Source organism: Strix uralensis, chromosome 4, assembly GCF_047716275.1.
Source record: "Strix uralensis isolate ZFMK-TIS-50842 chromosome 4, bStrUra1, whole genome shotgun sequence".
Lineage (NCBI taxonomy): Eukaryota > Metazoa > Chordata > Aves > Strigiformes > Strigidae > Strix > Strix uralensis.
Genome location: NC_133975.1, coordinates 17,381,114 through 17,393,340, shown reverse-complemented (window position 1 = coordinate 17,393,340; position 12,227 = coordinate 17,381,114). Strand labels below are relative to the sequence as shown.

The 12,227-nt window shown below is 35.9% G+C and overlaps 1 protein-coding gene across 16 annotated transcripts in view; it reads left to right on the top strand.

Moving 5' to 3' along the window:
• Positions 1–12,227, top strand: part of TAPT1 (transmembrane anterior posterior transformation 1) — a 50,635-nt gene that overhangs the window by 21,700 nt on the left and 16,708 nt on the right. For all 16 annotated transcript variants that reach the window (XR_012628648.1, XM_074865832.1, XM_074865830.1 and 13 more), the window contains 4 exons: positions 737–899; positions 4,401–4,536; positions 5,382–5,479; positions 5,637–5,706. Coding sequence is in view for 15 of the 16 variants with exons in the window: in XM_074865832.1 (XP_074721933.1) it covers positions 737–899; positions 4,401–4,536; positions 5,382–5,479; positions 5,637–5,706 (467 nt within the window). In the remaining variant the exon portion in view is untranslated. The remainder of the gene's footprint in view (positions 1–736; positions 900–4,400; positions 4,537–5,381; positions 5,480–5,636; positions 5,707–12,227) is intronic.

The following is a 12,227-nucleotide window of genomic DNA, read 5'->3' as shown; positions in this document are numbered from 1 at the left end:
CACTAAACTAAGTAAATAGACAAGTAAATACTGCCTTGCCAATTCGTTATGCTTAAGGCTGCTATTGTGGCAATTGAGACAAAGCTACTTTCTTCCTGTAGTTTTAGTTTATAGGATGAAATTGTGTAATGATTCATTTAGTCTTCTGGATTAGTTATGGGACTGTAGGTAGAAAGCTTCTGCATTGGTTCAAGATCAACCTCAGACTCTGATGTCAAATTGTTTGCACTTATTGCTGCAGAGCTTAGAGCTAAAAGAAGATACGGAATTGCATTTAGTACCTATTCCTTAGCATCTGGTTCATTATACTGAAACTGGAGATGAATACTTAATTTCCTTTTCTTTTGGTTATAGCAAATACAATTTCTGTAACTGAGGAAGTCAAAATGATATGTAGAATTGGCTGGAAGAGGGAAGGTAAATTAAAAGCCAAAGGACGTGCATGCAAAAGGTTCTTAACCAGTGGGAGCTCTTACCCAAGAAATACAGTATTTTAACTTAAATGGATGTGGCAGATAAGAGAATGTGGTCCTGTTCAGGAGCGTGATCTGTTAATGTGTATTACTGTCGTGGTGTTTCTTGTGTGTTGGACTGAGGGGCAGGGGAAGGGGCAGTAATAAACTACATCAAATTACATCTTTGATTAACAGCTTCTATAAATTCCTATTGACTTGGTAACATTGGTATTTTGTGGATATATGACACTTAGTGGAACTTTTTGGCCTTTGTATTTCAGTGATAGACGTTTGCTACAACCTGCTCAGGTATGTGACATTCTCAAAGGAGTTATATTGGTCATCTGCTACTTCATGATGCACTATGTTGACTACTCTATGATGTATCATCTGATAAGGGGACAGTCTGTCATAAAGCTCTACATCATCTATAACATGCTTGAGGTAAGAATGTTGGCATCAGAATATCGAGCATGCTTTTTTCAGACTGTCTAAAATATTGTATTACAGTATTTGTACTTAGAATATCTCGTGTTCTCATAAATGTGCACACACCCGTATTAATAAACCTAGATGCAGTGAAACAGACAGGTTTGTGAAAAATAAGTTTTGTAGATACTGTTTCATATTGCCTAATTCCTGGAGCTTATTAATTTAGTTGAATGAAAATTGAGAACTGGAAATGGAAGAAGACATATCTTAAACTGAAATGCAAGAAGTGAAATGAATGAGGTTTTGACCTTACTGACAAAAGTAGATACTATTGATTGGAAGTAGTGGTAAGATCCTGAGAGAGAGCAGAGAATGAAGGTGGTAGAAGACATGGAATTTGTTTTTTAATTCTTCGTTATGGAAGTAGAGCTTTCGTTGTAAGCTAGGACACGTTACTGCTTAACCTGTCTCAGTCCTGGCTAGCATAAAAAAGTCTGAGTACATAAACAGTAAGTTGAATGAATACAGTGAAACAAGAAAAGGAAATTGTGGTTTGGTAGGTAAGATAAAAGAGAAATTCTGGGGAAAAAAAATTGTTTCTGTAGGAGACTTTTAATTGCAATTCTGTGATTGATGATTCACAAAGTAAATGTTTTAATAGATACAGTCTTATCTCCATCCTGCAAATATAGGACATAGTAGGAATACAATCTCTTAGAAGGACTCAGAGCTTTGTACACAAAAGTTACTCTACTAGGATTCTGTGATCTCTGAATAACATGTTAATCCTTGTTTGAACGTCTGTTATACCTTTGAAGACTGCTAAAATGGGGCTACACTTTGTGCAAAATCTGAATATTTTGTCTAAAGACATTTGCTCTTTCCTCATAAAATATGAAAATATTGCATAAGGAACACACTTCATTATCCTAAATGAAATAAATATCAGACAGACCACCTCAGTTGTTTATGCACAGGGTTTTGTTTCCTTCTATTTTAGAGTTGCTGAAAAACATGTAGAAATATTAAATTGGCACTGAGTTACTATGTGGATTTTAGTTGTGTTGGGAAGTATTCATCCATATATAGTTCCATAATCTGTGAGAAATTATCACTTACTAAATAAATCCATGTGCTCAAAATAGTCATTTCTCTTTATTTCAAGACCACTTCAAGTCACTTCTCTTAAAGCTGAGAAAGTACAGCACTATGTGCTTACCACGTAATCTGAAAAGAGGCTGCAGTCTTTGCTGTGAATTGGAAGCCATGTGTCATTCCATTTTGAATGAAGAGTTGAATTTCTTTGCTACATTTGGCAGAACCAAAAGTGTGTGTCTCAACTAAGAAGTGCTGCCCGAGTTCCTTTTCTTTAGGAAAGGGGGAAGTCTGCTACCACTCATAGTTATTCAAAAAAATGCATTAGACTTTGAAGTTGGAAACAGTATTTAATTTCCATGGTGTCTTGTGAAACCCCACATGCCAAGCAGAGGGTGTATTTTTTAAGGGGCTTTTTTACTGTGGTAGGTTGCAGCCACAGTATTGGCAGAAAATGTCCTGGGATCCCACTGAAGGACTTGGTTGATAGGCAGCTTTCAACAGTTTGAATATTGGCTTGCTTAAACTACTTCAGTGAATTTTGTTATAAGTCTTTGCTACTAATGCAAGCAAAGTGTTCTAAGGAACTGTTAAGTACACTTTTTTTTAAAGTAGTAAACTTTACATTTTCACAAGTTTTCGAAATAGGAAGATCTTTTTAATTTGGTTAAATTACCGAACAACAGAGATGTTTACAATGTCCTAATGTTTTCGGCTGTTGGCAAGTCCAGGGAATATTGTCCTGGACAGATATGAGGAATGCAAAATCTTCCAATTATGTGCTGAATGCTCCATATAGATAGCCTAAGGGGAGCATTCAGCACATGTGGCTTAAATGACACTTTTCTTTTTTTAGATTCAGACCCACCGGCTCCTGCTCCTTGTGAAGCCCCAGTGTGCGTTATGCTGGTGACAGCACTCACCACGGAATTCTGCTGGAGCCTGGAGCCGGCATGTAGGGTTTAGGTAAGTCATATTTGGAAAAGCAAGCAACAATATTGTGTGGTGGGTTTTAATGTTTTCTGTCCTGTCAGCTAAGAAACAAGGACTGCTTAAATAAAAAGGAAGGTAAAACCACCATTTTATCTATTAAAACCCTCACAATATTGTGAACAAAAACTTACCAAACTCCGAGCATTCTGTAGTTGGTGTTACTGCACCAGGTGTAATTCTTCAATGGGTCATCACAATGAGCAGGAACCAAGTAATGCAGACCACCTTAATTTATAAAATTTAAAAGCCGAAAACAATACCACTGTAAATATCTCTCAAACTGATGGGTGTTTGAACTTCAGATTTATAATAAATTGTCAGCTCATGTTTTTGTTAATTTTATTTCATAGGTGATGCTTAGAGTAGCATGTAGTACAGTTTACTTGAGGCATCCAGTAAAAAATTATTTTAATTCAGCCTTCATATTTTAGGAAACTTCAATAAATGTTGGCTTGAATAAGTTAAAGGACTTCTCTCTCTTCAATATCTTTACCTTCAGAACTCTTAATTAACAAAGCTGAGAAATGACACCAAGTCTAGGTTTACTTATGTCATCCCAAGAACTTATTTTCTAGTTAATAGGTATGGTTCAATATTTGCAGGTACATCATGCGCTTAGTTCTATATTGCCTCCTGTTGTTTTAACACGTTCAAAATTGCAGTAAGAGGAAATATCAGTGGTCTTTATTAAGTAGAGATAATTTTTCATATTTAACTATTTCCATCTGATTGAGTTAGTAAGCAATGAAAGATACCTCTTTTTTTCAGCCTGACACGTGCCTTGTGATACCAAATTTAATTTTTGAAGTGCTATTTTTGATGTCCTATGCAGCTTAGTTCTAAAATTACTGAACTGCAGTGTATAAGCAGGAAGAAGTCTTTCCTTGTAATGCTCTTCAGTTTTACATGCTTGCTGATGAAGGGTTGAGAACTGGTGGAACGCCATGTCACCTTTCTTGCTGTGGTATTGAATTACAAGCTCAGACTGCTGTTGATGTTCCTCCTCTTTTTAGAATTACTGCTAGGTTTTTTTCTTACTTGTGCATATGTTCTTTGGGTTACACTTCAGATGTTTGTAGGTTTTTCAAACTAATTTTCCCTAATTAATTTCCATACTAATTATCAAAGGCTGAAGTTTGAACTGTGCTTGGATGTCTTTCAAGGAAGCATCTAAGATAACACTACATGTTTATATATTGTAAATACTGGTGAAAAGGGGATGGTAACTTTGAGGGGGAAAGTAACTGCTGAGTATACAAAAGGAACAATATCACTGTGAAATCCAGAGGGAAATGGAATGAGCAAGAGACGGAGAGTGATAAATATGTGAAACATTTTTAGGTTGAGCTGTACTTACGGTGTCATATTCAAGTGTTGGAGAGAAAAACATTGCTTTTAAGGCAGTAAAAAGTTCTTCCTGTTTAGGTGGCTGATCGTCTGTTTTCTTCATTTGGACAAGATATTTTGGATGCTCTTTATTGGACAGCTACAGAACCTAAGGAAAGAAAAAGAGCTCACATAGGTGTGATTCCTCACTTCTTCATGGCAGTGCTCTATGTCTGTATCCTTTTTCTTCAATAAATTGCCAAATTTTCTAAATTAAATTACAGAGTAATTGCTCTGCATTAATTTATTTTAATATATTTGAAAAATTCATAGTATTCCTAAATCAGTGTTCCTTTCAGGTAAGCAGTACTGCAGGTTTTTTAAATGAATGAAAAAGCCTTTTAACCTGTTTAAAAAAAACCAAAAACCTTCATAATGGTATACCACTGCAGTAGTAGACAGATTTTTTTAAAACCTAATGTGTAGTAAAATGAAAAACAGTAATTGGATAGTTCATGGAACCTTTGATTTCAGATTTGTATTTGAGTATTTTGGGTCATAGGGTCTTGGAGACAGTGGGGTTTTGTTATTTAGTGGAATGCTGCAAACATCTAGCTTGAGAACATTTTATTCAAATGAAGGGATAAACTAATGAATATTCAGGATGCAGATGAGTTCAGTGTGAAGTAACCTTACTGTGAACTGATGAAAATTATATGTAAAGAGACAGATGTTGTGATGAATTTAGAATTCTTGTACTTACCCCTGTTTTCTCTGAAATCTTTAGTCTAATTCTGAATCTTTCTTTGTCTCAGATTTTTTTCCTTCAGGTTGTATTGCTCTTTCTCATGACTAATGTCATTGGGCTCTTTTAAAACAAGAAAAAATTAACACGTTACAAAGCACTGTGGGTACATTGCATAGGTAAAGTACTGTCTTGCTGTAAATCCAGTTAACAGGGAGATAGAAACTTTTTTGCTAAACTTGGAAACAAAATAGGAAGTTACAGTTTTGGTGCTGTTCAATACTGTTGTGCGGGGAAATTATTTCCAAATATGCTTCCTTAACCCTGCTATCTAGTCCTGCATGCTATTCTTATAATGGTTCAAGCAACAACCCTTAATGTGGCCTTCAACTCCCACAATAAATCACTGCTTACCATCATGATGTCCAATAACGTAAGTATGTAGCTTTGTTATATAGCTACCCTAATTTTTTTAACATATTTCATCTTTGTGAATCATATGTCTATTTGTATATTATTTGGTTGTCCGATTTGTTTATATCAGGTTTTTTATCAATAAAAAACTAACTAACTGTTTTTAAAAATTGCAGTTTGTTGAAATAAAAGGAAGTGTTTTCAAGAAGTTTGAGAAGAACAATCTTTTTCAAATGTCAAATAGCGGTATGTATAGCTGTGCTAATCAGGTGAAAATGTGAATTGAGAGGCTGATTTTTTTTTTTTAATTTATTCATTTATTTAATATTGTTGTTAAAACAGCTTTACCTTGGTGAATTTGAGCATTCTGACTTGAATTCCTCATCTCCTCTATTACTGTTTGGTTCAGTAGGACAAAACTGGAATTCCACTTCTAGGAATACTGTTTTTGCTTAAATGGCTGGTTTTCATTTGAGGTGCTAAAACAACCTATTGGCTGTGTGCTAAAGTTGTTATTAAATACAAATTTAAGCTTTAAGATATGGTATTCAACATACCCATGCTTCAAAGTGTCTGAAGTGTTCTGATTCCAAAAAGTTGACTTTGTAGTGTGCTATGTTGACATTGATCTTGGAATGCATGTTGTTTGGCAGTTGGGAGAATGGATCTTGAAATACTTTCCCCCTTGCCAAAAAGAATGTAAAGATGAAGTAGCTGGCTTATGAAGGAAATACCAGAGATTACTAACTTTTGACATGCGATCAAGATAGTAGTAGAGGGTACTTAGGAAACGTGTTATGCCTCTGGCACTTCTTAACTGTGTTGCTGCTTAGTATGAAATTTGGGAACTCTTACTCAGTATGTCTACTGAGGAAAAGCTGTTACAGGTGTGCTTTGATGGAGGTTCTTTCTAATACTGGTATCAGCCATCTGAAATATTTGTTGAATTCTTGGTTTCAAAACTAATAGGAAAGATTACACTTTAAGGTTGTACTAGAGCTTCTTTGCTTGTAATATCTTCTGATCTTAGAGCATATTTCTGGTTTTTGTGCATATGACTTTTTTGGTCAAAGCTATTTATATGGGTAAGCAAACAAAATAGAATATATTTTTTCATTCCAACTCCTAGTTTTTTAAATCGGAAAACTCAAATGTTCAATAGGTTAATATAATGTAGCTGCTTATTTAAAAATAATTATTTGGATTTTTTTATCAAGAGTTAAACTTTCAGCAGGCTTGCTTCAGGTTTTGAATTCTGGCTATTGATGTGATTGGTTTTAGTTTTTTTTCAAATTCATCTGCAAACTTCAATGATATTACATGCAAATGTTAAATGGCAATTATTTTGTGATGCTTTGAATGAAAGACTATTTACATAAAATCTTAAAATATATCACATAACAGAAAAATTAGCACTAAATTTTAATCTACCTCATAGAAGTTCTTAAAAACCAAAAAAACTGATCTTCCCAGCTGGGTTGATGTTTATTCTGTGTTAATAGTAAGTATTTTTGTTTCCAAGATTTAAATACTTATATTTTAAAAATTAAATTTATTTAAATTTACAGTGAGAACATCTAAAAGTGATGTTTACTAAAATATTGATGGAAAACATAGATGAGTTTTCTTAAATTTTCTTTCATAAATCACAATACTCCCAGAAAATAGTTGTAAGTATATACCTAACTTTCCTACTTCAGGATGAGGCCTCTTTCTTGATTTTAAGTCTTGAAATAAATGAGGGACTGCTCTTAGAAATGGCTAGTAATTTTCTCCATAAAAAGCACCTGCAATAGTATGGTAGAAGAAATGTATATCAATATTTTATTGCTAGACATTATTATTGAAGACCCGTAATAGCAATATCAGGTCTCTCTTTATCACTTGTTGGAAAAAGTGATGCCATTCATTATACCAGCATTCGTTATACCAGGATGGAAGCAGGTGAGTACACACATAGAAGAGTGCACAAAACAAACTCATTTATTCCCTTCAAACAGATAACTTTTGCTGGAACACTTCTTAGTATGGTTATAAATAGCAGTGTTTTTCTTCTCATAGATAAATAATGTAAACAGGTTTTTAGGAGAGATTTTCACCTCTTTTGAACTTGAACAGATTTACTGCATCACAGCTTCAGTAAGGATGGATCAGTGCTTCAGTTCATGTATTCTGATAACTTTGTTATCCTTTAAATGTTTTATTTCCTGCAGCTGAAATGGCAGTGCATCTTGCATAGGCATGCTGTGCCAACGCTATATCCTACCCCTAGAACTAAGGCTAGTCTGGTACTGTGGACTGAGCTTCCAGTTAGCCTTTGGAGTGCCTTGTTGTTGTGACCACATTGGAGAGCCCAGAGAGTTGTAAAGGTTCTGTGATCCCCTCAGGTTAAATTAAGGTGAAATGAACCAAGCGACCAATTAAAATGTTTTACTTGTGGTAGGAAACAATTTAAACTTGGAAAAGGATAATAAGTAATGTGGTCTCTTATAAATCTGTAAGGAAAGAAAAGGAAGAGAGAGAAAGAGAGTCAAAGAAATCTGGATGACCACCCCAGATTCCAGTTTGTCTCAGGTCCAGTGATCTTGGGTGGTGGGTGCACACACAGCAAAGTGTTCTGTCACCTTTTTAAGTTCATCTTATCGGTTGATTAGCATACTAGACAGAGGCAGGTATTTCATGAAGTCATTTCCATGAGAGAGTGGGGGGAAGGTGGAGCATGGGTTCTGAGCATGCGTCGAGGGAGAATGGAGTGCACCAACCTACTTGTCCAGTTGAGTCTGTGGTCGTGCTCGCCTCTTACCCGTTTAGCAAGGTCTGCATGGTATTAGGCTTACACAATAGAGCCACAAAGTATTGGGCTTACGCAATAGAGCCAGTGATCAGTGGTCCTTGTGCTTGATGAGAAACATTTGTGCGGGCTACAAGGCTACAGTTCCCCCCTTTGAGACTTATCCAAGGAATCTGACAACGCAGCCTCAAGGGAGTGGGGGACGTGAATCCTTTGATACACTCCGCACTTCCTTGGGCAGCATTCCTTACACTAATCACAAAGGTCACAGCTTGTCATTGAGGTTTTCTGCATCAATGAATGTTTGAGGCATTAATTCTTTCAGTTCCTTACACTTGTGCATCCTGGAGCACAATATGCTTAAACTTCATACCTGGAGTGAACTAAATTGCTAAAATAAAGCACTAAATATAGGTTCCTCCATATATTTCCCACCTTTCTCTTGGTTTGTTCCAGCTTTTTCTCAGGTCTGCAGTATCTGCTGTAAGGTAACATGGCAACAGTAGCTGATTAAGCTTAGACAGACTGAATGGATGCTCCCTTGCCCCACCTTTTCTGGGGCTCTGCTCAAAATATTACTGTTGTCTCAAACATGTGGTTTGAATTCTGTCAAAAGGTACTTATTAGTACACAGAAGTTAAATATACTAATTCTTAGGGGGAAGAAAATAAGGTCAATCTCATAGAGGCATCTGAGGAACTTGTCATGAATAGGTAAAACTTCCTTATCTAACATGTTAATCAAAAGAAAAATATGAACTAGGAGAAAAAGAAGATATCAGTGACCTCAAGACTAGACATTGTGTTCCAGAGAGGTTGCTACAAATAGAATTCAAAAGCAAGTAATCTTGTGAATAGAAGTGTGAAAATAGAAATGAACTGTTCCAGTTGTACTTTCTAAGACATGTCTGATACCGTGTATTGAAATACCTTGCAGAACTCTGCATGGTATTGAAGATGCTGCATAGCAAGACACCAGGATATGAAGTGCCACTAAGCTACCAGTTTAGATCTGGAAATCGTGAAATCCTTTTCACGTGGCACTGTGCTCAGCACTGGCTTGTGGATAGCAAACTGATGTGTGGCTGTACTATTTTTCCCAATATTTCTGGTTCTGGACTTGGGGTCAGTGGAGTCAGCGATCCTTCTCACCATTGTATAGCCATTTAAAATTCTGCTGTAACAGTTAATTCATTAAAATGTCAGGTCTAAAAGAACTGTGAATCATCTACATAATAACTAATTGAACAGACCATGAGTTATACACTGATTACACGGTTACCTAATAAAACCAAACCTATTATCTTTTAGGTGCAGGAGGTCAACAGAGATCTTGGGGTTTGTATAACTGCTTGAGACTGTAGCTACAGAATCTGTGATTTCATCCATACAGGCTCCTGCAGCTTTGGTTTGTCAGCTGCAGCAAAACTACTTTTGCATTGTCACCCTGGCTTTTACTGAGAAACTTATGTACACCCAGGCAATCTAAACACTGTGGCCGTTGGAAAAGACTTCTATACAGGAGACATAAAACTTCGTTGAAGCAGGAAGAAATACTTCCCTGAATTTAAATAGTATATTCTCTTTTTTGAATAGATATCTGTAAGCTAATTTTGTAGGAGACCAAAATTGTAAAGAGAAGCTCTTTCGTCATTGTTGAAAGCCCAGCATGCTGCCTTCCTTTATACTTTTAAAGGTCTTATTTTAATTTCAAGCTGTGCTCTAAACTAAATTTTTCACAAAACACAGTTGTACCTCATACGTACATTAGGTGCAGTGCATTATGTTATTTGCTGTTGGCTGTTTGGCCAGATTATTCCTTGATTTTTAAATATCTCATCTCAAAATTTTAACATTTCTTCTGAAGCTCTAGGAATTTCAGGTTTTTGCTTTATAATTTCTTTTTTCCTTAATTCTGTTCTTTCTGCTTTGTTCCTGACTTATTGAACAGCCTTTATTTTTACCTTTGGTATCTGGAATTCAGACTGCTTTCTAAATGTGGCTTTAGGCTTCTTAATACCATAATTCTAATCCAGTTGTTGAATTTAAGGATCAGGGATTTGGGGGCAAGAGTACATTTAAGATTGGTGCCTCCTTGATGATTCCTTGTTCAGTCTTTGATCCTTTCTTGTGCTTTGGTCACTTATTAAGAGGTAGTTGTCACTAGAGTTACTTAGAATCTGCTGAGATGTAAACCAAAAAATGTTGTTCCACTTCTTACACACTATGGTTTATAACCAGCTTTTGATCTAAACATATAAACAGTACCATTAACATGGTCAAAATTATTTTTTACTTCCTGATTAAGGATGCCTGCATGATGTGTCAAGGAATCTGGAAGGAAATAACTAGGTGTTCTAAAGACTATTTTCTTCCCATGAGAGTAGAAGTGCCACTTCTGTTCCTGGGATCTCACTGCCCTTCTTGTTAGTTACCACTGCAAAGTACCCAAGTTCTTCAGAGTTCAGGTCCTTCCTGAAGGAGTTCAGTAATCAATTGTTTGGGATATTGGCTAATTAATTACACTAGTCCATACTAGATGCAGTGTTGTCCTAAGAACATCCTTTATTTCCAATCATATGCATTTCTGTAGTATTTACATGCTTTTTAAAAGTGATGATACCTTCTGACACATTAGCAATTAAACTTCAGATCTCTCTTACTATCGGTCCTTTAAACTGAATGACTCCATTTTCCAGAAGGATTTATAGAAGTTCAGAATGTGTCATTAATGTGGGTATAGAATTCCACTCAAAATGGAATGGCAGGGTTGATGTAAGTGGGGTGAAAGTATTTAAAATCTGATTTGGCTATGTGCAATCCTTTTTTGGGCTTTACTTCAGAGAACCTACAGAGAAAAGTACATCTTGCTTTTTTCCCCTATTGCATTTATGGCAATATGCATATTACTGGCTTTGAAATAAACATTTGCCACCTCTATTCGTATGACAACCCTAATAGGCACACATGACTTACCTTCATGGAAGAAGGTATATTGTGGTTAGATTTTGACACATGACCACCAAATTCTGATGTACTAAGTCCTGGAATGTCCAATTCTTCCTTTCCCTTTCCAATATACTGAAATAAATATTTTAAAGCAAACTGGAAAAACTTAATCATATAGTCTAAATAGTGTATATGTGGGGAGTATATAGTATGATGTGCAGCTAGGCTTCAGGGCCAGCCCTATTAAGAGTAGAGATTAAACATGGTATTAGCATGCAGTCTGTGCATGGTATGTGCTGACAAGAGACCAGTCGGCGTGATAAGTATATTTGAATTAGTGGTAGATGTCAGTTCTTTAACATTTAGGAGCGTAAACAGTGAGAAAGTAAACTTCTTAATCATGTGCTTCTGGAGGTAGCTGAAGACCATTTAAAATGGCCTCAGCCTGTTGTTTTGGCTGTCATTTAACCCTGTCTTAAAATGGAAAGGGTTATTAAAGCTGTACTGTATTCTAACTGAAAAATAGTTTGTGATATGTTTGTCACCAACATTTTGTGGGATATGTTCGAATGGCTTATATCAGTGTTACTAAGGGTTGTCATGATGGAGAATGAAGAACAGAGATCCCTTTTTCTTCCCACTTTACTCTTTGTCATGCTAAAGCAGAATAGAGACACTTCCTTTTGCCAGTACCCGCACTCTCTATAACTGATCACTAACCCTGGTGGCTTGTCACTTCCCCCAGATTCACGAATACAGTAATTCACTTTCCCTTTGTTCTTCAAGAGCATGATGTCTGTATGTGTGAATTTAGGGATGTAGCCTCACTTGTTCTATAGTTCACCACATCATCTGAGAACTGGCAGTACATGGTACAGGAAATTCTCCTCACCTGTTTAAAAAAAGTACACATACAACATCAAATAAATTCATAATAAATGATGAAATATTATTGGTGCATATTTTGTATTCTGAAATTTTAATTGGGATTTAAGACTGATTACCACTGGTTGGTTTGGATTTCTGAA